Genomic DNA, 27694 nt, shown 5'->3' on the forward strand with positions numbered 1-27694 from the left:
AATTAAATTTAAATTTAATTAAATCTACATTTAAATTAATTCAAATTAAATCTAAGGTCCTTTATATTTGGATTTATGGATGGCATGATTTCAGCTGGTAAGACTAATCCATTCAACAGCCTTAGCAATAAGAGTAAATTCAGGAAGAATCCTTGTATTGGCTCTGTGGTAGTTTAAAACAAGAGAAAGACAACAGAGGTAAAATATCAGTATTTTATTTTTCTTTCTGGAAAGTTTTCATGAGATGTGTTATTTAAAACAGCTGCAAATGGAACAACTTGAAGAAAAAGTGGCAGCACAGGTAACTTGGTTTGGCTAATGCCCACGTGTGCACAGGGTGTACACTTGCTTTCGGAGCACCTTATGCGTATTCCTTTAGTGGATTATAAGGCAGTGGTTTTTCAATAAGTAGGATCTATATATCGTTTTTAATTATATATATAATTCTAATCACAATTTTGAAGCTTCACGTGCAAAATAAAATGTACAACTTCCATCTCCATAGCAAAGAAGCAACTAACTGAACAAATACCAACACCAATAATCAATTTTAAAAAAGGGGGAAAGGAAGTAGGGAAAACAACTTCATAAACATTATTGGCGCGACAGCTTGCGTGAAGATGACAGAAATTCCAGTGAGATTCCTTCCATTAAAAAGAATGGGGAAAGAACACTGGTTTTAACAGACAGATTCCTTTAATTATTAGTCCCGTTTTATTCTATCCTGAGCAGCTCCACATCAAAAATTAAAGTAGCATTTGGTGGGATAACTCCAGGATGACCTGTTGTTCCATATGCCACATCAGGTGTGCAAGTGAGTTTTGCCCTTTGTCCGAGGCTCATCTGGCATTAGATGGTATCAAATGGAAAAGAGAGGATGAAGCAGAAGAGAAGATTAAAAAGAAATGTTGAGAGCTCAAATGTTCCAGCAAGTATTGAGTTTTAAAACTGGAAGTAACAGCTGAAGTCACAGGTCCTGTACATCAAGTCATGGGGTCCAGAAGCAATTTACAGCCATACCACCAAATTTATTTCCTGCCCTTTTGAGCCAAGAAATACTTAAAAACTGTAAGCCTAAAATAGGTATAGAGTTTTCAAAGCCTCATCTCCACTGCCCCAAAACCAGAATCTCATGCACATTCATCCATCAACCCAATGTTCAGGATCAAACACTACAGGAAGAATACAGCAATTAGCAGTGAGTGTGGCAGGAAAGGATACTTGGGCCCACCTCCCCCTGGCAGAAATAAAGTGCTTTCAAACACTCAGATTAATGCTCTGCTGGAAGAGGGCAACTGATGCTGTAGTCTACTGTTAAAAGGCACTTGGTAGGCCAGCTGAGCGTTAGGATCAGGGAACCAAGGAAGCAGTCCCAATGTTATAGCTCTGAATAGGGTATGGCAGCAGCCCAGCTTGGTTGCAGGGCTGGATAAAGGCTGCAGTGGTGTCCGGGGGGAGGGAAGGAGGGGGCAGTCTGACATCAGCGGTGTCATGACATTGCAGGGCAAGCTTGTACATCGTAATGTCACACCCCCCCAAAAAGGGGACAAACTTGCAACGTGATGCTCCTTTCATCGTTCTGATGAAAGTGGCGAGTTCCAGTGGATGCCCCTGTTCCACTGGGAATTTGAAAAAAAAAATCTCATTAAGAAGACAGCGGGAAAGCACTGCCATACTATTGCCAAGAAAACGACACGGAAGCTTGACAGGAAGGAGACTTTATCTTTGAGAGTCATACTTATTTAAATTTAATTTTCTATGCAATAAACCACTAGGTGGAGACAGCAGGTAGCTGCTAGAAGCAAACACCTCTAAAGTAACAAGCTTGCTCTTATTCAAATATTAACCGGATTGAACAGATTGGGCCCTTACTTCCATGTAGAGAAGTGTGCTATAAACTGCCTACATAAAGAAAGTGGGAAGCAGAGCAGCTAATGTTAGGCAGAGTAAAAACTGTTGCTGTCAGTTTTCATGTATTAGTCAAAGATATTTAGAGAAGTATTTAAACAACTCTGATTCACATTTGAGGCTGCAGGAATAAGACTGGACTGATGCATGCTGCAGCTAGAGACAGCACCAAAAACCTCTCAACCGTTATGAAGTAAGGCTATGCACTGCTTTGGAGGAAGTACATCAGAGAGAACAAGGGCATGAATTATAGCATGTGCCTGCAACTCTTTAAAGCTGCTGTGTCTAAAGCAGCTGCTGTACAATCTGAGGAAAAGATATGGCTGCTTTAAAGAGTTCCAAACAGGTGTGGGGCTCATTTTCCCTGAAGCACCTTTTCTGAATGATTTCTGAAGAAGTATACAGCCCTGTTCTGAACCATGTAATGAGAAAGACTTGAGAGAACACTCCTATCGCTATAAGAATTGAAATTGCTCAGTACTTAACAACTGTTTCCAAAGAACATAAGCTGGGTTGTACACTATCCCTCCACATAATAATCCTTCTCTTTCCCCTCCCTGCATCAGAAGCATGCTATTCTGTTTTCAAAACAATGGTAATTTCTTGGTCCTTTGCTTCTTTCCCTCCACTTCCACCCCAGCCCAGGCTCTCTGCTCTCCATCAGAATCCCACACTAAATATATGCAAATGTTCTCTCACAGAGACAGAACATCTTTATCTTCTGAGTGGAACATTTTGAATATTCCTATCCTCTACCTCACGTTCGTTTGCACGGATGCTCTCAGCTCAAAGGCATCTACAGCAAACCATGATGTTGCCAAAATGATGACAGCCATGCAGTGATGTCATAATGTACTGTAAATGCTACTGCTCTATACTTGCCTCCTGATGTCTAAGACAGGTATGTAAATTCTAGCATTTACATGATCTAGCATTTACATAAAACATCACATGTTTTATCATTTGCCCCTCCCTTGCTCCTCCTGCAGATGCCTCAGCTACTTGAATCAAGTTTCCTTATTCACTTTTTTTTTTCCTAATTGCATGGGCCATTCTGTACTTAATTGAGAGAGGTTAACTGAAGGTATACTAAATTCCTAAGACACTTTCCAACCAGTATTATATCCTAACAAGGCTCACAATGAGTAGTGTACTAAATGTTTTGCATTCAAAATGCACTGCTCCAGATTCAAAACAGTTGTTCTGCCCTTACGAAAACTCCTCTGATACCAACTACCATATTCTGGAAGAGTTTCAAGCTTGAAATTATTCCATTTCAATCTCCAGTACCTGTTCTCAGCTCAAAGCATTTCATAATCAATCAGATTCAAAATGGAGTGTTTAGTGCTCAAAATATTTTGCACATCCCTATTCACAGTATTTCCAAGTAACAGTGTGGTGCCAGAGAATGTCTGTGGTATATTTTTCAGATCTAATTATAAAACATTCCTTCAGTGAGAAAGAAAATACTAAAACATTTCTACTAGGATATCAAGGCTAATATTACAACTTTTTTCAAAGGCAGGCAGAAAGCAGAGCAGAAAAATGTTAACATTTCAGAGGTTGTCGTTTGAATGATAGTGCAGCTGTTTACCTATCTGTACTAATTTTACTGAACCAACACACAAACTGCAGAGATTCTAAATTCATACCCCCCTTTCCCCTCTTTCATTTATGACACTGTTAGCATTATTACTGTTGCTTTTTCTGTTCTGAAAACATAAATTCTCTTACCTGTGCAGCTCCTTCTTCAAATCCTTTAATGACTTCTTGTCTACCAATCTTGAACCTGAAAGGCTTGTTTCGATCTCGGGAGGAATCAAACTTCTTTCCATTCTGTAGCATTCCTGTCAAAGCGACATAAACGTTTCCTGTTCTCATCAAGCCCGACGTTAACAAAATGAAGAGGTTTACCTCAGTGCGAACAAAATGGACAAGTCAGACTGTTTATTACAAGGGAGGCTGGGAACAGGATAAGCTGAAGCCTCTGCAGAAGCAGCGAACTGACAGAGGGCCACACTGAGAATAAATGGGAGTTGAGAGCCCAAGGCATCTGGAAGGGAGCAGGCTGGAAAGGCTGGAGGCATCTTCAGTGACAGCAGCCAGACCTGCATACAGATGTAGCCAAAAGTATTGGCACCCCTCCACTTCTCCCCTCATTTACGAGAACATGTTGCCATACATCAGGAGCGAAGGGTCTGCTCTATGGACTATGGAATAAAGAACGGGACGGTGAATGCCCTTTATTTGTGTCAGTTTCAACTTACTGCATGGCAAATTGGGACTCTGTGGGAAAAAGTGGAGGGATACCAATACTTTTGGCTGTGTCAGTATATAGTCAGGGGCCAGTTAATGCCAGACAGCATATCATGTACGTTTTTTCTTGTTTGATTTAACTTACCCTCAGGTTCTGTTCTGTTGCAAGGCGTTTCCTTGCAATATTCTAATAGGGTTGTCATTACACTTCAAGTGCCAGACTAAGAAGGAGCAGCAAATTTCTCACATTTATGTAACTGCCCCTCTACCAGGACTGCTGCCTGCTAAGACCCCAGCGTCATCCAGACTGACTGGCAAGCAGAGCAGCCTCAGCAAGGTATCCAGTTACAGACGAACCGTTCAAGGGAAAAGATGACATGCGCACATGCTAAAAAACATTAAAACACTTTTTAAAAAGTCTACAACCCCAAGGAAACTACGCCAAATGGGGACATGTTTATTTTTTCTCTTTCTTTAGCACATTTTTATCTTGCTCTTCTACCAAAGAAAAGCACATTTCTCTGTACAACAACCTGTGAAGTAGATTAGGTTCGGAGATGCTGACTGGACTCAGACATTGTACAAAATCATAATTGGACTTGTTTGGTTTTGGCTTAGTGTGGCTTAATAATAGTGTGATATGAAAACCCTGTTAGTTAGTTATGGGTCCAAGGCCATCCCGTGAACTAAGTTTGCATGGCTAATGGAGGTGCAGCAGGGTGCCTGTTGCAACTTCTTTAACACCATCTTAATTCAAATACGTATTTTCCTGAGCCTGCATTTCCTGTCAGTCCAGGAAAAGGCGCAGCTCCTTTGAGGAGCTGCCAACTGGTACAGTGATGGTGCCCATTCTGGATCCAAAGCACCTTGTGTCCATTTAGATTTGAATTCTTCACATTATAATTTATAGCCTTCTGTAACATTCTCTCATACAAGACACAATTCATGATTCCTTCAGGGATGGCAAGTTGTCCATGTCCTAAGATGGCAAACCATAAAGTTTCCCCAAACCATGACACTTCCACCTCCATGCTTGATAGTTGGTATGAGGTTATTACTGTGGAATGCAGCGTTTAGTTCTGCCAGACATAACAATGCCCATGTGACCTGAAAAATTCACTTTCTGATTCATTTGTACATAAACGTTCCTCCAGAAGTCTGGAGGATTATCTAAGTGCTTTTTGGCAAAGCTTAAATGAGCATCAGTGTTCTTTGTAGTGAGAAATTACTTCCATCCTACTACTCTCCCATGAATCCCATTTTTACCCATGCCTTTCTGATGGTGGAATCATGAATACTGGCTTTAGCCAAAACAAGAAGCCTGCAGATTCTTGGATGTTCTGGGCATTTTTGTGAACTCCTAGACAATTTCATTTTGCTTTGTTGGAGGATTTTGGTACACTGGACACTGTCCAGAAGATTCATTACAGACAGATATCTCCATTTCAAGATGACGTTCTGACTGTGGAGCCCCAGAGTTTTCAAAATAATTTTGTAACCTCTTCCAGACATCAAGCAGCAATGGCTTTTTCATGAAGGATTTCTTTGCAAGACATCTGTTTCTTTTGAACAGGGCCTCACCTATCTCTAGAATCCATGCAGTGAGAACTTTGCTCTGATAGGGGGAGTCAAAGTTTATAAAATGTATATATGCCAGTGCTGGTTTAAACCAGCCCCGATTATCTAATTAAATACGCAAAACAACTGGCCCAAGTACCCCTTTAATTGAATTGACTGACTTGGGGGCCAATTATTTTTTCACATTGGCAAAGTGCACGTTGGATGATTTTTCATGCCACAGATGAAACAGTCACCACACATTCTGGTGTTATAGTTAATCACAGGTGAATGATTAAAGAAATGGCACAAAACGGATGCAGAATTGTGGGGCTGGGTGGGGATTGTGTAGACTTTCCAATATACCTTACTTCTTTTGTTTTCTTGCTGAATGCTATCACAGGGCTCAGCTTTTAAGGGATTATTACAAGTAAGAAAACTTTAAAAGGCATCAAATAGCAGGAATTGTAGGCAGGTAGGGAAGAGAGCCGGATTACTGTATCACAGAAACATAAAAGGAGTTTAGAGAACTTTGCACAATGCTGTTTTGCACAGTACTACTGCTCTCATCACGGTAGCAGCTGAAAGAAGGAGTATCTTCCTGCTGATAAAACCTTGCCTTTTTGGAAACCTAGTGAAATGTGATTTCACTACCAAAACAGAACAAATCCTCCAACAAAGCGAAATGAAATTGGAGTGTGGGAAAGATGCCTGAACCCAAAGCAATAACAGCGATGTATTTTCTGCTCTTCCTCTTCAAATTAACCTCCAGATTCTAGAACAGCTCCAGGTCTATTTCACTGAATGGTACACTCCTACAATTCCTCACTGCAGTTCAGATCACAATGACCTCCTTGCAACCTGATTGTGAAAGTGTGTCTGGTGGCTTAGATCCATATAATGCCTCATGCAAGGGTAAAATGCTTTCCCTCAAGTATTTTTCCTCAAGTACTTATTTTTCCTGATCCTTGCACCATAGCCACAGCCCTCTGCCAGGGTAAATTCTAGTGGGTCTTTCAACTGTCAGAAGGGGTCTAGGGAGACATGAAAGACTGTGGAGAAAAGGGGACTTTATCTCCTGAAGCCTCTGGCTTATATTTTTATGTGTGATATCTTAGCATTTACATGTAGAAAATCAAACAATCAAGAGTACATTTAAACATGCTTTAAGGTGCCATGAACAGGAATTGTATGGATGTTCCTTCCACTGCTGGTTCTCTAAGAATATCTGTTTCTTGTAGTCTGAATGTTTGATTGCAACATAATCTCATTCAGAGCAAAAATACTTCATTCTGAAAGTTAGTCCAACACATCAGGAAGACACCAAATTATAACAGGCTAAGTACTACATTTTCACTCCCCTATTCATAGCTTTTTTTTCAAATTAATACCGTATCTAGGAGAATCTCAACCCTCCAAGACTGTTCTCAATTAAACAAAAGATAATCATACTAGATAGAAGAAATGTCTGTTTAAACATATTCCTGCCTGGTTGGCAAATAAAATAAGGGGCAGGGTGATCTAAATTTTCTCTTGAGAGAGTTGTGAGGACAAGAGCAGCTGGATGCACTTTCTCCTTAACTCCTCACAAAATATGATTTAAAGAGTTTTTCTTTCCAACGGTGGTGCTAGTGCAGAAAATGAACTGGCCTAGGAGAAAATAATCTAAAGGAATAGAATGCGGAATGCAAGGCAGAAAAAAAGTACCGTTCTCCTCCGCATTGTTACGTTGTTTACCTAACATCACATTGTTATGTAAAAAAACGGCACTAGTCACAGCCCCATAACTGAAGAGGATCACATCCATGATCAAGGAAGCATTATTGCTCTTTTCATGCCTTGCAGCCCATCTGATTAATCAGAGTGTCACAGTCATGCGAACACAATTTAGAACATTGGACTGCATCGTGAGCTATTGCTGCACCAGAGATGTGCTGATGCCTCGGGCACCCCCAGAACTTACAGGATAGGTGAAAAATTAAACTGCCAGCAGACAGTATGAATGTCTGCCAAACCCTAATATAGCTGCAGCTGTTTTTAACCACAATCTAAAATGTCGTAAAGGCATGTAAAGGAACTGTCCATTCCTGATTTTCCAACAAGGTTTTCATTTTCTTCCAAATTCTGATCAGGCCTCATAAATGCAATAAATATGTTGTAGCTTGTTATTTGGGGAATGTTTAGTCTGCCACCTTCTATTAATAGTTCTTGCTATGAGCCGATTTTAAAAACCCAATATGGCTTTGGCTTCAGAATTGCTCATCATCTCCAGCACAGAAGGCACTGAGTGCAAATTTTTTGCAAGGCTTGCAAGTTCATTGCTGTTTCCTGTGTCCTCCTTTGACCAATGCAGCATGTAGGATCTTAGACTGTGGCTGAGGCATTGATTGCCTTGATACCATTCACTTCAGAGATGTGAGTCAGCAATCTGGCAGAACTGGATTGTGTGTCTGGAATTAATATTACTAAGAATATTACTAAGACTCTGTCATTTTGATCTTGAAATTTAGTGGGATGTTTCCAGATACACTTAGCTTTTCAAGCCATGGAATATTCAGTGTATTTTGTATTCAGATGTTACTTGTGCTTCATTTGTAGGCTGGTATGTGTAATTCTGTACAGGAGACATTTTTACCACTCTCAGCTTACAGTGGGGCAAAAAAGTATTTAGTCAGCCACCAATTGTGCAAGTTCTCCCACTTAAAAAGATGAGAGAGGCCTGTAATTTTCATCATAGGTATACCTCAACTATGAGAGACAAAATGGGGAAAAAAATCCAGAAAATCACATTGTCTGATTTTTAAAGAATTTATTTGCAAATCATGGTGGAAAATAAGTATTTGGTCACCTACAAACAAGCAAGATGTCTGGCTCTCACAGACCTGTAACTACTTCTTTAAGAGGCTCCTCTGTCCTCCACTCGTTACCTGTAGTAATGGCACTGTTTGACCTTGTTATCAGTATAAAAGACCCCTGTCCACAACCTCAAACAGTCATACTCCAAACTCCACTATGGCCAAGACCAAAGAGCTGTCGAAGGACACCAGAAACAAAATTGTAGACCTGCACCAGGCTGGGAAGACTGAATCTGCAATAGCCAAGCAGCTCGGTGTGAAGAAATCAACTGTAGGAGCAAGAATTAGAAAATGGAAGACATACAAGACCACTGATAATCTCCCTTGATCTGGGGCTCCACGCAAGATCTCACCCCGTGGGGTCAAAATGACCACAGGAACGGTGAGCAAAAATCCCAGAACCACATGGGGGGACCTAGTGAATGACCTGCAGAGAGCTGGGACCAAAGTAACAAAGGCTACCATCAGTAACACACTACACCGCCAGGGACTCAAATCCTGCAGTGCCAGATGTGTCCCCCTGCTTAAGCCAGTACATGTCTGGGCCCGTTTGAAGTTTGCTAGAGAGCATTTGGATGATCCAGAAGAGGATTGGGAGAATGTCATATGGTCAGATGAAACCAAAGTAGAACATTTTGGTCTAAATTCAACTCGTCGTGTTTGGAGGAGAGAGAATGCTGAGTTGCATCCAAAGAACACCATACCTACTGTGAAGCATGGGGGTGGAAACATCATGCTTTGGGGCTGTTTTTCTGCAAAGGGACCAGGACGAATGATCCGTGTAAAGGAAAGAATGAATGGGGCCATGTATTGTGAGATTTTGAGTGAACACCTCCTTCCATCAGCAAGGGCATTGAAGATGAAACGTGGCTGGGTCTTTCAGCATGACAATGATCCCAAACACACCGCCCGGGCAAGGAAGGAGTGGCTTCGTAAGAAGCATTTCAAGGTCCTTGAGTGGCCTAGCCAGTCTCCAGATCTCAACCCCATGGAAAACCTTTGGAGGGAGTTGAAAGTCCGTGTTGCCCAGTGACAGCCCCAAAACATCACTGCTCTAGAGGAGATCTGCATGGAGGAATGGGCCAAAATACCAGCAACAGTGTGTGAAAACCTTGTGAAGACTTACAGAAAACGTTTGACCTCTGTCATTGCCAACAAAGGATATATAACAAAGTATTGAGATGAACTTTTGATATTGACCAAATACTTATTTTCCACCATGATTTGCAAATAAATTCTTTAAAAATCAGACAATGTGATTTTCTGGATTTTTCCCCCCATTTTGTCTCTCATAGTTGAGGTATACCTATGATGAAAATTACAGGCCTCTCTCATCTTTTTAAGTGGGAGAACTTGCACAATTGGTGGCTGACTAAATACTTTTTTGCCCCACTGTATTTTATTGTGATTATGTATGCATGGATATACATAAATATATAAACTTCTTTTCCCTTTCTTCAAGCAAAAAAGAGCAAAAAAATAAAAGGTGGTGTGGGGTGGAGAAATAATAAGAAAAAAAAAATGGAAGCACTTATCCTATATTCCAACCACCAAAGCAATTATCCCAAGAAAACCCAGGGAGGTACATGACCTGTAACATTCTCATCTTTAGCCTGGGAAATGTGGCCACATTGATCAACACCACTGCTAGCCTTTATTTCCCACTTTTTTTCATTTTCTAAAAACCTTTCCCAAAATATTTAGCTCAGACCAAAACTAAAAACAGAAACAAGCAAGGGGATTGCTGAGTAGCCCTTTTAAATCTTTGGCAGCCCCCGCCCCCCCCGCCAAAGTCATCTGACAGCATTTTCCAGACTAACCCACTGATTATTGCTCCAACTTGTGTGGATCACTGCCTATGGCATAGAGCAGGGTTCCTCAACCTCAGCAACTTTAAGATAGGTGGACTGCTGGCTGGGGAATTCTGGGAGTTGAGGTCCACCTATCTTAAAGTTGCTGAGGTTGAGGAACCCTGGCATAGAGTATGGTCCTTCTTAGGGATGAAGTGAAGATACTTGTCATGCTGAACTTATTTCATGGCTTTAGACAAACCACCATCTCTTAGCTCAACACTCATTCCTTCCTGCAACAAACATATTGAAATCCTGGTTATTATTCTATGGCTATTTTAATTTGTTTCTAATTTTATAATATGTTTATATTATATTTATGTAATTTGCGGTCATAACTTTTACCTGGTCAAGTGCTGAGAGATCTTTGGCTACTGAGTGGCACAATAAAGCAGTTAATAAATAACCTCCTCCCCCAAGTGACATATAAATGTTATGTGTGGTTTATTTATTATGGAATTCTACATGTACTCTTTGGATATGCCATGCAGGCTTTGTGAAAAGGCAACCTTTCTTTTTATTCCTATGGTTATGAGCAGCTGCTGCTCTGTTCTTTATCAGTCTAATGCATTCCCTCTAGAGAGATCCAGGTACAGAACAATGTGAGCCACAGGGATTGTTTTGAGACTTACTGCCAATGGTCTATGTGACACTGCAAAATACTGAATGATCTGAAGCAGACTTTGCATTTAATCATCTTGTGCATCAGTCTTTAATCTTTCACAAGCAGGAAATATACTAGTTATCTTGTCTATTTCTCTACAGTACTAAAATGTGCATTTTTGACCACATGTTAGACTTTTCTATCTAATTTTTCTATCTCTGATGAAGTTTCAGACATAATGTTAATCTATTGCACATTCCACCACTGCCTTTCCCAATATGCCACTGTCCATGTGTGTCAAAGAGGCCTATTCTACCACTTATCTGCAAACATCTGCCATGGGCTTAAAATTCCCTTATTACTTTTCATGAGCTCATCTTGGGATTGATCACCTATGGATGCATCAAAAGATACATTAATAAAGGAAATATGGAGACCATATAGAGAGAATTGCCATCAGATGGAACTGTCAGTGGCAGAAGAAGACTAAAAGCCAGTTTTAAGCAAAGGGGAAAAGCTCATAGTAACCTCTCATTAAAGCTACCCAGGATCACTAAATTGGAAGAGGCCATTTAGATTGTCAAATGCCCCCATTCCCCACTTCGTAGTGTTGGATTCCAATTTCAAGCATTCTTAACAGACGGCTGTCCAGCATCTGCTTGAACACATGCACAGAAGAGGAATCTATGACTTCTGCAAATGACTGGTTCCAAACTCAGAGTGTTCTTACAGAAGTTTTTGGAAGTTTTTTTCTTGAATTTGCCTCGCTAACTTACGTACTTTATGCCTTGCCCTACATTGGAAACAACAAAGATTTGGTCTTGGCCTTTTGTATGACCTCGTGTCAGGTATTTAAAAAGCACTCTCCTATCCCACTTCAGTTGTCTTTTCTCTCATCACCCATCTTGCCTTTCTCAAAACCCATTCCAGTTTGCCTGAATTCTTCTTAAATGTTAATGCCCAGATCTGAACAAAAGTACCTGAAGTCTGACCAATGCAAAATACAGTGGAATTATATGGGTTGTACAAAAATTGCTTCTACTGATGCAGTCTTATATTGTGTATACTCTTTTTTACAAACTTTTGTATCTTTTTCACTGCTGGCTCATTCCAATATGCTTTCCACAAATTCCTTGGCTAGGTATCAAATGACATTAGCAGAGTATCTGAACTTAGTTTGGCAGGCAAGAAGTTTCTCTGAAGCTATTTGATTTTCAGAGCCCATTTAAGAGAAGAAACAGGTGGAGAGAAAGAAGAAAAACCAATTTACATACATGCCTGTACCACAGGGAACCTTCTCTAACTCAGACATGGGAGTTGCCAGTTAAGCTTTCACTTTTATGCTACCTGTAGAGATATACAAAATGTTTTGAGGCAGAAATGTTCCAACTTCTCAATGTCCTATTAGGCCCTTTCCAAGGATGGAACATTTTGTCTTTGAAGTATTTTGCATACCTCTATTGGCGTTGGAGAAGACGCCTGAGAATACCATGGACAGCCAAGAAAACAAATAAATGGATCATCAAACAAATCAATCCAGAGTTCTCATTGAGGCACAAATGACCAGGCTTAAATTATTCTACTTTGGACACATTACATGAAGACCTAGCTCTCTGGAATAGGCTCTAATATTGGGAAAGGTAGAAGGAAAGAGAAGATGACCAGCAGCAAGGTGGATGGATTCAGTTACAGTGGCATTGGGTGCACCATTGGAAGACCTGAAAGACCAGGTTGGGGGGAAAAATCTATCTATATGGTCACTAAGAATCAACAACAACTTGATGGTACTTAATCAATCAATCAATCACTTAATGTACTAGAAAACAGGTAAGCGTTGCAAACTGCAAGCATAAGAGATGGCTGTATTTATTGAGTAAGTGTTAAGAACATATCACCCCATCTCTCAGTGGACTTATAAATATGGAATATTCTCTAATGAACTTTAACACAAAACTACAGAAGCAGCCTAATGAGTTCTCACATTACTTATAAAGTCTGGAGTAGCTCAGGCAAATAAGGGTGTCAGGATTATCCAAGCCAAATCTTCTCTCTTCCTCCTCTTTCCCTAAACCAAATTATCCCCCTTTTTCCTCTAACCTCTGTTTTCCCAACTGATTCCTTTGTTTTCTCCTGTACAATCTCCACTATCACTTCTACTTTTATCCCACATTTTTCAAACTCATGCATGCTCCCTTTCAACCACATGTTTTTACAAGGAGGCAAAAGAAAATAATGTATTGTATAATTTATTTTTTGTATCATCAGCAAGAAAAGGAAACAATTATTGATTGCATTCTGAGAGCGAGAGAATTTCAGAAAACAAACTTGTGATATAGTAACTTAACATACAAACTGTAAGCTCCAGCCAGCAACAATTAAAAGTTGAATTCTGACCTAAGTCCATACCCAACTCTTTATTTACTGCTTCTCTTAGTAATTATACATTCTCAGAATGTATATACAGTCCACCTTCCCTTAAGCTCCCAGAGCAGAGAGATACAGATGTTATATTATGTCATGCCCCCCCCATGGGATTTTAGATGACTTATGTACACTTTACATACTATACATAAATAAAGACTTACTGAGCTCACTATGGCTTATTTTTGAGCTTACATGAGGTTGATATCTTTACTATGCAGTATTTTTCCCTTAATAAGAAAACGTGACTCAGTTAAGACCTTCCAACCCACTGGAAAACATGCATTCTTCCCCAACATTTTTGACTGGTGGGACATTTGGAATGTGAAGAAACTGTTGTGGGCACTCTTGCAAATGCCTCCCACCGGGGCCATAATGCAAAACTCCCAGTTAGCAGAATGTTCCTGCTTATACCCTCAACTCTCCCTCTCATGGGATGTTCCTATTATCTCTCCTTATCTTTTTCCTTCTTCTGGGTGGATGAACACACTTCCGCATGACCACCAAATGCCATGCCATGCCATGCCATGCCATGCCCCGCCCCACCCTGAGCTGCAGACAGCCACTCTTTTCTTTTTTTTAAGGAAGCCTATCAGACCCTGCTGGGTACTGGTAGAAGCAATCACATAAACCACTTTGTGTTTAAAATATAGAAGTACAACACTGGTTCTCTGTGCAGGAACCATTTGGTGGAAACCTGTACTCAGGACATTTCTGCTTGTCTTAATTTTGCTCAGCCCTGCACTCCCCAGCCCCAGCAAAAGAGGCTGATATGCTTAGGTCTAGTTTCCACTGGCAGAGAGCCACACATGAAGGAAAGGCTGAAGAGAACTCCCAGCTGGTGCTCTCTGCCAACAATAGATACGAGCAGCAAAAATATTTACAGAACTAGAGCGGAGTGAGACTGAAGGTGGGAAGTCAGGCTAGTGCTTAATATAAACCCAAGAATACAATCAGAGGAACTAGTGACCTGTGTTGGCTTGCCTTGACCTGTGGAAAACGTCTGCACAGGATGCCCTAACAGACCGAGAAAAGTGACTCAGTCCCAGATGCAGGTCTTCTGAGCCCAAGATTTCTTTCCACACATGCCATTCTGCCCAGTTCCTTCCCACAACAAATGTACTGATAGCAACATTCTCATGTTATACATGCTGTAAAAACATACCCATTTTCATAAGATCGAGTTTAGAGCTGGAAACATCAAGGTACCTTCCCTTTTTTGTATAAAAGTCTTCAGAATTCCTCCCCTACTGCAATACATTGTTAAATTCAGTGCTTTCTCCGGGTTAGTTTTGAATGGAAAAAACAACCCAAAATGTACACTAATGCTGTGCTTTGACAAGAAGTAGCATTAAAGGAAGTCACTGGGTTGGTAATATCTTACACAGAGACATTTTAATAGCATTCTCTCTACATATGTATTGTGCCAATTTTTACTTGTGATGGGAAAGGATCTAGGCACACCTCATAAAGGCAAACTGACTGGCTCTTATCCAAGCCAGGGCCATATACAGACTACTGATGTTCTGAAGAACAGTCTTCTTGGGGTGCATCTATGATGGGGCAGGCAACCTTTTTTTCTAGCAGAGACCACACTTCCCCTTCTCCCCCCCCCCCACCCCACCCGGCAAGCAATGGACATTTCATAAGTCTGCCAGTGACTTTATAGTAATAATGTATTTTTAAAAATTGCTTAAAAGTGATCAACAAAATACTAAAAAAACACAACAAAAAAGAAGTAGTGAACAAACAAATAAGAAAACACCCTTAAAAATACACAAACACATAACATTTAGGAGCAAAATAAGTACATTAGTAATTTTAAGGGGATATATAAAATCGTAAGTATCAATATTCAATATTTTATCCAAGACAACATTTGTATAGACAGAGGTAATCTATTAGGAATTTGTTAATATAAACATATACACACATACACACAAAAGGCCAAAGGTGAGTAAAACTGATTTCAATTAAAATATTCTTCAAGTCTTTGCTTTTTTGTTGAATTCCTATACTTTCATTATTTTAATTAACCTTGGCTTTTAGTGGTAACCATATAACCTAGTGTTTATTGGATCCATATATATAAGCATTCCTTACATATTCATAAACAACTGATTAATCTTAGATGAGACAGAAATGGGTTTATGTAATTTCTGGAGTTAGGCTACTGTGAGATATAATTTAGAATGGGCTAAAAACAATTCTAACCCATACACAGCCATCTATTTAAAAAGAACAGAACATTTTAAAAAGAAGGAATTTCAAACAGAAAAACCAACCACCAACTCAGAATAGGCAAAAGGTAAAGCAATAACGAGGCATGCTATGAAATGAAATGCAAGGAAGTCCCCAGAGATTCACACAGAATACATTTTTAACTAGAAATATAGTATTGTTTTCAAAAAATACTTATTCAAAGAAATAGTCTAGCTGCTTTTATTTTAAAAAATGTCCTAGCAGAAAGGTTTAATTCTAAAGATGGAAAGAACTAAAACAAATGGTGTAAGCACTGTTGTATATTCATGTCAGAAAATGATAGGAGTCCACCTGTAAAATGATGAGGCCATCCTGGGATACTCCATGAGAAAAGCTTATACTACATGACAGTTCTTCTAAGATGCCACGTATCATCAGAAAAAAGAGATGAGGTTAATGAAAATGATTATATCTGAATCTTGAGCGATCAACTTTTGGTACATTTTTGTTCAATTAATAATCTAGCATCTTTTTCAGTCTTTAAAAATAAGATCTCACTCCTCCCCATCTAGAAAAGGAAACATAACCATACTAGAGTGATACTGAAAGTGCTTGATTTTTTCCGTAAAGTCACTAATGACAATTTTGAGACAAAAATTTATCAAATGCCATCATTTATTATCTCTGCCTCTACCTATCTGAATTCTCATTGGTCTTACTTATTAAATAAGTCATTACTGATGTGATTGTTGGCAATTACTGTTAACTTAATTATGGGGTACTGTTGCCAACTGTTGAGGGTTTCTGAAGTTGGACAAGGGCAATCTTTTAATGATCAGGGACTACACTTCATATCTTTGGTTGTCCAGGGACCACAGTAGATAGGATTATGATTGAAGATCAGATTTTATGGGGGGTTTTTCATGTTGCTTTTTTGTTATGGGGAATTCCTTGCTTTTTAAATTTTAAGTTTGTTTTAGGCCTTACACTACAGCTTCTATACATTTCCTGTCTCAGAATGCAGGAAATCAACCCACCAATATTCTGGGGCTGCAAAACAGGGTTGTAGGCCATATGTAGTTCTGCGGTCTCAGGTTGCCCATCCCTTTCAATTATTTAATTCATGTTTCAGGGAAGGAGACTGTGGCCTAAGCAGGTTGTGGCCTGCTACCAGTATCCCATGCCCAATCCAGAATTCTGTAAGTTTACATGGCTGCTTTACATCCATCTGGATAAGATGACCAAACTGTCTTGTCATCAGAAGTTCTTATGTAAAACTCTGGATGAAGCAATGTGAAAGGCTCACCAACTGCATGATATCCACAAGCATCTATGAATCCCAATTACATTACACCAATTGGCTTGCACAACAATAGTGACACAAGCAATTTAATTTAATAAAACTATAGACTGGCTGAATACAAGGTTCACACTAAAGTTTCTATTGTATCTTGTAACATTAAATAAACAGCCCACCCAATCTCCAATTGACACTGGGACAACACCACCAGTTACAGGCTAAAGGGAACATGGTCTGGTACAACATGACATAAAGATCATTATAGCAAGATGTCATATGAACATTTACTTTATTTAAAACATGCTTCAGATACTTGGGTCTCCCTTTGCTTAATTGATTCTTACAACAGTCTTGAGAGATTGGATAGGCAGTGAATGGTTGGGTCCTTACCTAATATAGCTAAGTCATGACTTCTTTAATAAACTATAATTACTTGGGTAAGTGCAGCACAGTAAGCCAGAAAATTACTTCATAGCTCTGCATGATATATGAGCCAAGCCAAACTCATTTAGTGGCTGAGATTAACTTTGAACTTGTGACTCCCTGTTTCTAATCAAAGCACTATATCATCATTGCTGGACAACTAAAAGACAATAAAGGCTCTTTTGAGCATTTTCTTTATATTTTATTGCCATATTTTTATGAATATGAATTTCACAGAAGATTGGGCTAGAAGCTAAACAGTTTCTACTATTAGCCATGTCTATACACCATATTCATAAATCAGAAAAAATTGTCCCTTAAAAAAAAATCACATTCTTAAAAATGAACTTAGGACAGAAGAAAGATGGGAGAATCAATCTAAATTATTCTATCTCATTCTTATTTGTTTTTCTTCTTCTACTGACACAATACCAGCAGCTCATACCCCAATGAGAGACCAAACTGATGCATCAAGAGTTAATCACATCAGCCATTATTTACATGTTATCACCTCTATTACTTATTTCCAATCATGCATGGATACTTTTCACACTACACTGTATTTTCACACATCATCTGATCTCATGGAGAAGAAATAAACATGCAAAGGGACAGCGGCCAGCAAGAGTACTAGTCTCTCTCTTAGGAGAGGCCCTATCCCTTTAAACAGCTGCATGGACAAGCCCACAGTCAAAAGGTATAGCTTTCCTCACCACGGAGACTGATTGATTTAAACATAGGCTACCTGACTCCCAATGATTGTGGGCAGTTTATAATTAAAACTTAAAAAAAAAAAGACAAAAGACAAAAGGAAATCAGGAGCAGACCAAAAACAACATACATATAACCAAAAAAACCCATCTAACAGCACCTCAAACTTTACTTTGCCCAAAAGCCTGGGCATATATCTGGGTCTCTACGAGCTTCCTGAACATCATCAACATAGAAGCCATCCAGACATTTGGATATAGTGATACCAAACAGGATGGCAACTGATGCCCTCCAAATATTTGAGACTACATCTCCCACAAACAGTGATCTTACCATTCTTGTTGGGAATGGAGTGGAATTGTAGTTGTACAGTAGCTCAGAGCATTTAGAAAAGTACCCAGGTATTCAACCCTGTGATTAAGAATCAGCAGTACTGTACTGAACTGCTGCCTCTTATAGTACTATTAAAGGTACAAGAACACTGACAGAAAAAGAAAGGTAGCCATTTAATCCACAGTATACCCTTCCAAGCATCCCAGCCTTCATAACATCATTGGGATGCATTCCTCAAGTCTCTCTCATTTACAGTGTCTGACATAGGATCCAGGTCAAAAATAGAACTTGGACATGGTTAAACAACCACAGTTAGTAAGGAAAAGAGCCAAAATATTTGTAACAGTCTTCCCCCAATTTGGTGCTCTCCAGACATGCTGGGGTGAGGGTGGGGATGTTCCAGTTAATGATTTCTTCGTTTTCAATCCCATGTTTTCTACTTTTTCCTTATCTTGGAAAATCAAAGTAAGGAAGTATGAAATAAGTAAAGTCTCCTTTGAGTCAAGCTTGATTCATTCACACAGTTCTCTTGGCAACAATACAGAAGTGGTCTGCTAATGTGCTCTTCTCAAATGTTCCCCCAAGTACTAACCAAGACCAACCTAGCATAGCTTGCAAGATCATTCGAGGTTGGTTAGGTGCTGCCACATACTTGCCCTAGAATGAAATAGCTCCACAATGTCTTAACTGGCAATGTCCTCCATTTGGAACTGACCTTATCTATGCCAAAGAAATTACCTTTTTGGTGATTGGTATAGATGCAAGGATAAAGTTGCAGAGCCTCAAGTTGTGCTGTTGTCCATTTAAATTGATTTATTCTATTATTTGTTTTGTATAAAGAACCTCAGCAAAAGTATTTCAGTTTTCTTGTTTAGAGCATTTTCAGCTAGTTCCATGCAAGAACAGTTCTTGCATCTTGAACAGTGCAGATTTTCACAATGGTAAGTCACAGCAATGAAGGTGTTCAGGAATTCAACTCCCTGCCCTGATTATTGTTGTAAGAAAGGAGTGGATCACACTCACTGTTTGTTGTATTGTTATCCCACAACTATTTTTCACTTCATATGCTGGAGGACTAACATCTGCAACAGGAAATAAACTTTCCTTGTGTCTTCTCCACTGCACACTTTAGAACTCTGATCATATAGGCCTTTATATGGTATGGAGAGCCAAAACATATAGAATATCATTTTAATTTGCCTTGCTTTCTAATTTTTGGAAGATGATGTAGTTGGGCAGCAGGAACGTGATGGTGGGGATGGAGACAAACAGCACGATCCCATTCCTGCAATTCTAATTGCATGGATGCTGAACAGGCCTAAAGTTATAAGAAACACAGGGACGCTGTTAGAAATGGTAGCCCTATATTATGTTCTCCCTATTACATTCCATAATATGTTCTAAGTTTTATTTGGATGTTTGGATGAATTTATAATTAAGAATATCCAAAATGATTATGGTAAAATATGGCATTTGTTTCTTTTATATGTAGACTGCTCTTCTTCCCACATAGTCCAGATACAGAGAGAGAAAGATTATTTTCTACCTCACAGCATTCCATATAATAGGAAACCTGACATAAGTCTGATCAAAAGGTTGAGGTATATTTGGTGGGAATCCATTTAATACCATTTAATCCATTTAATACCTCTTTAAAATGTTCATATGTTGAAAGAGGAACAGATCATTGCTTTTTACTTAAGCAATGCAATTGTACAAAGTTCACAGAGAAGTAAATTCCACTGTGCCTAACACGGTTTACTGCCTAATATAATTATTAATGCAGCCTGGGAATTAAATATATGTACAAGATGTGAATATGCCGTATTTTTCCGACTATAAGACGATACTTTTTTCTAAAATCCTTACCCTAAAAACTGAAGGGCGTCTTATTCAAGGAAGTCAGCCGAGAATCGCGGTTGCAAAACTGCCAAACTTTGTTTCTGCAGAGAGGCTTCTTCCTATTGCTAGCCTCCAACCTTGAGTGAAATAGCTTGTCTCCCAAACAGACTTCCTCCAATCACGAGCCTGATGTAACTAATGTCAGCTGATGCTGAACAAACCAATTAGAGGAAGGCTGTTTGCAGAGACAAGCTATCGGCAGTTTCACTCGTGCTTGAATGTAATCAGTTATGCAAAAGAGCCTGGAAATAGAGCTGCAGAGAGACGGTTTGGACCTCCTCCCACCGAGTGTATCAGGTAAATGTTAACTAATTACTAAATAAAAATGTGTTCTGCACTATCTTTAAAATACTGATTTTTAAATTTTGGGCTAGAAAAGTGGGGGGCGTCTTGTACATGGGGGCGTCTTATTGTCGGAAAAATATGGTAATTGCATTACACTGAGACAAATATTAGAATGAACCAAACCATCAATTTAAGAAGTGATTTATCCAGAACTATCCTTTGAAATCAAGTACGTTGAGTGTAATCAATGTGCTGAATACAGAGATTATAGGATTCATGTGGACAATGATTTTTTTCACTTGCAAAATTAATTGTTTCCATGTCAAATAATAAGTGACAAAAGAAGGTAGTAGCACACAATGAACTGTATCATTGTCTTGGTTGTGGCTTTTCCTCCTGTTCCTCAAAGTTATTCCTTCTGCCAATTACAGGTATGCCCACCGATCGGATATTCTGCTAATGGACAATGCTCTGGGTGACAGAAGGCATCTCTGCCTGACCTTGATTTAATTATTTCCATTTTGTCCCTTCCAATCCTGCAGGTGACACTATTCAGGGGGAAAAAAATTTCCATTTTTGGGTGGTCTCTAACCTAGGAAGAGAAAATGAAATTGAAAAAATCTACAGCTATTGGCTCCCATCTTCCAGTATAATGTTGGGTGGAACACAGTGAATGAGTTCACAGAGTGCAATAAGCTATGATCGAATTAACCTAGCTGTTAATCCTAATGTTCTGTGCTGTTAATACTTCTAGTAATGATTATATCAAGTAAATAGAGAGATGCAGTATAAAAATGGGTGAGGGGTAACTGATGCACAAAGATTCTTATTTAAATTGTGAACAATGTATGAGGTGGTTCAAAAGAAATATATTTCAAACTTGTAAGGTCAAGTCAACATTTTTGTAGCATGTAAGAAAACTGCAGTAGTTTTAAGCTGACTAAAGCACAAGTCATATTCCTATCAGCTATCTTGCACATTAAAATCTTCATGTAACTGAAGCAAGCAATACAGTCCAACACAGCAAACTTTGAAAATCAAGCAGATGTTCTAATATTGCCTTTCAGCAACTCCATGATATATACATCTTTCCACAAAGCAGAGGAAGGGCAGAAATCACCTAGCACTTAAACTGCTGGAGAAACCTCTCTGAAACTAAATTAAAAACGGTTCCATTTCCAGAAGAGATATTGAACATGTTTTCATACTGGCAATGATTTTAGTGTGATATAATTACTGCCTGGCACACTTTCCCTGCTTGGTGCCTTGCAGACATGCTGGGCTGCAATTCACAACCAGAATTCTGGAAGCTGCACTCCACCATCTTGGCAGAGCACTAGGTTGAGAAAGGTGGCAATAATGGGCAATAAACATTTTCTTCAATGGGTATATGGGACAACCAGTTAGTTCCTATAAATGTCTATAAATCAGTATAGTTAAGAGGTAGAACACCAGCAAACAGAAGCTGCTTAACCAAAACCTGCCTTTTGGAGGAAAGTATACATTGATCAGTTTCATACACTACCACGCCATAGTAAACTATGGTTTGTTGAATACACAACAATTGGCTAAGTTCCCACAAAATGCTAGCAATAAATCATGAGTTCATAAATGACAATGGCTATGTTTATAGTACAGTACCAAAAACAAGCTTAGTGAGATATGCAAATCAAACCACAATCTATATTATATACAGTAGTGAGTTTTATACTTCTGCTCGCTTTTTCTCCATAGTGTAAGTATCCCATAAAGCATAGATGTAGGCATATTTGCTACTGAAGCTTTGGCCCATTTCATTTTAAAGTAAAGCAACAAACACTAATGTTTTATCATTCCTGTTAAGTAGAAAGATGGAATATGGAAACAACTACTACAATTGCTACCTTACTTACTTTCATGGTATGATTACTAATGTAAATTAGGTATCAACGCACAATACGGTAGTCCTCTTAAGTTTCTTTGGCTCTAAAAAACAGAAGAACGCTAAACAAGCAAAATGGGAATTTTACTGGCTACATCTGGGACTTTTCAAAACAACTAACTGTTTCTGCAGTCTCTCAGAAGACTGTTTTTTACACAGAGCAAGCAAACTGTTTTTCTGTTGTTATGATTCACTAAAAAACCCCACAACTCTTGGAGATGCATTTTATAGATAATCAGCTGCCACTACAGCTGATTAATTCTCTAAGAAATAACAATCTTCCATCTTTTGAGGCATGGCAATGATGTAGTGAAAAACAAATTGTGAATCTGTGCCATATAAATGAACATCCCACCTCAGGTTACAACTGTTTCAAAAAATGAAGCTTTGCAAAAACAATAAAATTGCAAGTTTCTTATAGCTAAACCGGTTTTGGCTGGCTTGTCTTTCCTAGGGCACAATTATAATGTGTGTGGCAGTGCAATTTTCAGTAATGTTACTTCCAGTGCAATTTTCATTACAGTGTAACAGATGTCTTCCATTCAGCTAGGATGTATCTTCTTATTAGATTTCTTTATCAGGCACCCTGTTTCCTTTCTGAATCAAAAAGTATACTTTGTGCAATGCCCAAGCTTCATCTGCCTTGAATCAAATGGAATCACGAGATTCACTGCCCAATGGAAAGATTCAACTTGTGGCATGAGAAAAAATGTGTGGAAGGAACCACAAAAAAGACAAAGTACATTTCTGGTATGGGGGTGGAGGGAGGGAGAATATACGAAAAGTATCTTTCCTTCCAGAACTCATAGATATTTGACAATTAGACTACTATCAGTCTTGATAGTCTACTCACCCTCGTTCTGTACCAAGTATTATCTATTTATTGCATTGATATTCTATCTTTTCCCACATTGATTTTCTTTTACATACACAAATGTCTTCCCTAACTTTATCCCCACACCAACTCTTGATATAGGTTGGCCTGAGGGAGAGTGATTAGCCCAAGGTCAGCCAGTGAGTTTCATGATCAAGTATGGACTTGGGTGTAAAAATGTCTAGTCCAAGTCCAATAGCCATCACTTTTAGATCCAATTCTATCACAGTTTCAAAGCCAATGTAACTATTTGCATCAACATTACAGCAGCAAAGTACCAGATGCAAATTACTTCTGATACAATTACTGTTTGCATGAACTGATGCTATAACAGTCTGCTCCCCCATATTCATTCCCAGTTCTACAGTGAGCTTAGCTGCATAAATATATACATATGGCAATTCTTATCAGTATAGGACAAACAGGATCTGAACAGCCACACTTAAATCAAGCCACCCTTCCAGACAACTCAAAAATGTTCTATAATCTAGACACAGAGCCAGAAAATTTCATCATTTTGGAAACACCTGCCTCAAATGTTGGGAGTAAATATTTGGTACTAACAGCACAATCTTCTCTGAGATTTTGATGGAGTCTTTACTGGAATAACACTGCCTATGTCGGAAGGAATTGTTTTGTACTATACCTTCTTAAATTGGTTGTCACATCTGTAAAGAAATCTTTGAGAATAAACCCTTGGATTCTAATGATCCTTGCTTGAGAGTTTTTTTGAGTTTCCATAGTTCATGCTGGGATCAAGATGAGCTCTACCTCTTCATACCTCAAAGACCACTGCCTTGAACATTGAGACTTACCTCTCCTCCTCACTATTATCCTGCCACAAATGACTGGGGAGGGCACTAAAGTCAGGATGCGAAAAGTAGCACAGTAGCAGTAGAACTATTTCTGTTGTTCAAATTACACTAAATTGCTGTTTTCCTGGCTACAGCCTCAGTCTTGACAGACACTCTATCTCCATTCAAGATCATTCTTACAAAGTGGAGTGGGCTGGGTAGCATACAGCTGGAAGGGCTAGGCTAATTTATCAATAACATGGATATCAAGTTCATGTCAATGAATAGAATTCCTGTTATCCAGAAATAAGCACTGAGAGGGTTAGGATGCCACTGATCCCTATGTATAAATGTGTGTGTGTGTGGGGGGGGGGGTGTATAGGAAATTAAAAGAATAAGCAACAATAAGAATAAACAATGCATTTTATTCACAATAGGCCTTACCTGTGTAATGGACTACACATGTTTGGCCTTTCTTTGGGAAAGTCCTTCCTGTTAAAAATATAACACATGCTTTAAAAGAAGTTATTAAATATCTCTTTAGTAAAATATACTTTTTTAAAAGATAAAGCAGCATAAACCAACAGATAAAACTACACAAGGAAAATATAAAACAGTTATTCAACAATTCAGTTTGGCTTTTAATACTAAAAAGAGAAATCAAACAATCTGTATTTGTAATGGAAAGTCACACATTGCAAAATTACACACACACAGTGTAACGTCTATTCATTATTCTCTTCATACTGGCATTACTCAGACTCAGGTTTTCAAAATTCTGTCCCCTTGGGGAAAACCTTCCACATCAACCTGTTAGCGTATCTTTTGTGCTCTCTGGTAAGTTACAACCCAGGAGGCATCTACTTCGTGCTAATCACTACAGGGTCTTCTTAAGCCCAACAAACTAGAATATGCCATGGAAATGCCCAGTAGTCTCTTACTGCACTTTGAAAAAGAAAAAATGTAAGGGTAAATCAGCTATTATTCAGGTAGGCTGGTCTTTCTGAGGAACTTCTGATAGGTTTTCAAGGAAGCCCAGAGTTCAATCTACAACTAAATGGGAACTTAACTTGATCTTCAAAAACAAAATTATAATAATTAACATAATCAAAAAACAAAGGGACTGCTGAAAAAGAATAGAAGGAATAAATCATTATTTGTACCTATTATTAAAATGTTCAAGGTTTTTTAAAAGCATGATTTCAGATATGAACCAGCTTGCATACAGAAATCAACAGCCTTTTTACTAAATGACAACCATCCACAAATAATGTTTCTAGATTAGCAGTTTGATCAGAAGTTTGCAGTATAGCCCACCACAGAACTAACGTTTTTTGATAGATCAATCAGCCATATATGAGGGCAGTAAACTCTACAGTATCTTATACTAAGATGCCTGCTACCCATCCCTTTTAAAACCCATTTTTTCAGCAATTATTAAAGAAAGGCTCTTGGTTGCATCTGAGCAGGATAAGAGAAAAAAATCCTAGATCACAGCAAACGTGATGCCTCTGAGAAGCTAATAATCTCGATTGGAAAGCAATTGCTCCCTTTTTTTATTGTTTCCCAGCAACTGACCATCAGAAATATTCTTCCTCTGAACCAGGAAGTACTAAATAGTCATCATGACTAGTAGAAACTGAGAATTTTATACTGTGTGAAGACCTTATTATTCCTCCAGATTATCCATCATTTCATCCAAATATTAGGGTCTGAAAGTTATGCAAAAGCTTTATAGTTGACAGCAAGCATACTGTGACTATTTTAGAAGGAGTTCACAGGAGCCTTCTTTGTATTGTGAGATGTGCTAAACAAAAAATTCACTTCTGAATTCTGCAAAGATACTATAAAACCAAGTTCTGCCCATGCCATGATCTTCATCCACATTAATGTCAGTTTGCCATCTATGACAAGCTCCTCAACATTGGATGCTGGACATTATAGGAGGAAAGCTGTCCTAGTTTATGGTGGCAAAAAACCAGAAAGAGTCTGGTAGCACCTTTTCCAACTAACCGGTGGGGGTGGGGGTAACAAACACTATGGGTTTTTAACACATGACAATTGTTAATAAAGTACTTGCAATCTGTTTCATATGCAACCTGCGTCGGTATGACCAACCTGCCTTCCCTTCCCCCACACCTCATCCCAGTTAAAATCCTACTCAGTCTAGACTCTTAGCCTCTCTGTGCATCTGATGAACTCAGCTGCAGCTCAACAAAAGTTTATGCCTTTTAATAAAATGTGATAATCGGAAAAGGTGCTACCAGACTCGTGCGCCTTAATAACAAGAACTTAGCAAACCAACAAGGGTTTGCATCACTGCTCCTTAATGTCCATGATAACCATTGATTCACCCAGAACTTCACTTGCTGCTAGTGCTGCAGCTGTAACACTGGCTGCTCTAAGAGTAAAAGTCTTCTCCAGGTTGGCATCAAGAAACAGATCTGCTCTGTCTGCTAAATGGCGATGGTCACTATAATTTGCTCTTGTTACTAAGTTACTTCGCCATGCTTGGATTTATGCAGCTGTCAGCAAATGCCATTTAAATATCCGCAATCGCTCCTGGCGGCTGCTCCTGCCAAAGAAGCCAAAGACCGCAACTGACTGACCCCACAGAGCTGTCTAGATTTTTTCCTTCTTTATGCCATTCTGGAAAGACACCAGCCTCCATATTATAAACAAGGGAGTCTCAAGTTTTCCTTACTTGACAGCAAGTAAAGTCTCTCCTGGCACTTTTCATGGGGATTTTGCTTTCCAAAATTGCTGTCTAAACGACCTCTAGGTTTCCATTCTTTTTGGGTTCCAGTTCCTCATGTCTGGAGGAAAGTCACCCAACTCCTCACCTCCTCTGATCTCAAGCTTCCACTAAACACTAGGAAGATAGATTCGGAAGCCAGACTGTGTTGGCCAGCACAAGTCAACTTAAAGATACTTTATGTAACAGTTTGGCAAAGGAAACAAAGGTGAGGGACAAAGTATACAGGATCCAGCCCAGGTCATGACTCACTAGAACTGATGTTGGTCCATCATCCTCTTGCTGCCTAGCGCACCCTCTCGCGGGATAAAGATCTCCTCCAATTCAGCCTCCTGTCCCAAATATGGCTCCACCAGTTCCCTTCTGAAGTCGGATATTTTACATTCTCTCTCACGCATAAGACATGCACCCACTTCCCCCGCAGATGCCACCTTGGTCCCTGCAGCAGTTGGAGAGGTGGTGGTGGCGGCGCGCTCGCGCGCGCCCCTCCTCCCCAGCTCCCTCGGGCTACAATTCCCCCTCCTATCTCCGCAGTCTCTCGTTCCAAACCCGAAAGACACAAAGGGAGGGAGAGCCAGAACCGCACCGTCTCCCGGAGAGATCGTCTCCACTTCCACTCCCATGGCGCAACGCTCTGCGAAGGCGACGGCAGCTCCGCTCCGAATCGGCTTCTTATCACCCCTGTCTTTTCCAGTCCCGGCTCCGCTAGCCCCTTCGGCAAGCGCATACCCCTTTCACCAGCC

General features: G+C 39.4%; 1 protein-coding gene across 1 annotated transcript; it reads right to left on the reverse strand.

The window, feature by feature from the left end:
- Positions 1 to 199: 199 nt before the first annotated feature.
- FKBP1B (FKBP prolyl isomerase 1B) lies at positions 200 to 27694 on the reverse strand. Its single transcript, XM_007421216.3, has 4 exons — positions 27538 to 27694; positions 24641 to 24688; positions 3643 to 3755; positions 200 to 843 (listed from the first exon to the last, which is right to left on the reverse strand). The coding sequence occupies exons 1-4, from the start codon at positions 27572 to 27574 to the stop codon at positions 715 to 717; spliced, it is 327 nt and encodes a 108-aa protein (XP_007421278.1). The 5' UTR covers positions 27575 to 27694; the 3' UTR covers positions 200 to 714.

This window comes from Python bivittatus, unplaced genomic scaffold (assembly GCF_059951505.1).
Source record: "Python bivittatus isolate LINGU-HERP-01145 unplaced genomic scaffold, Pbiv_v1 ctg000020_np1212, whole genome shotgun sequence".
In the NCBI taxonomy this organism is placed as follows: domain Eukaryota; kingdom Metazoa; phylum Chordata; class Lepidosauria; order Squamata; family Pythonidae; genus Python; species Python bivittatus.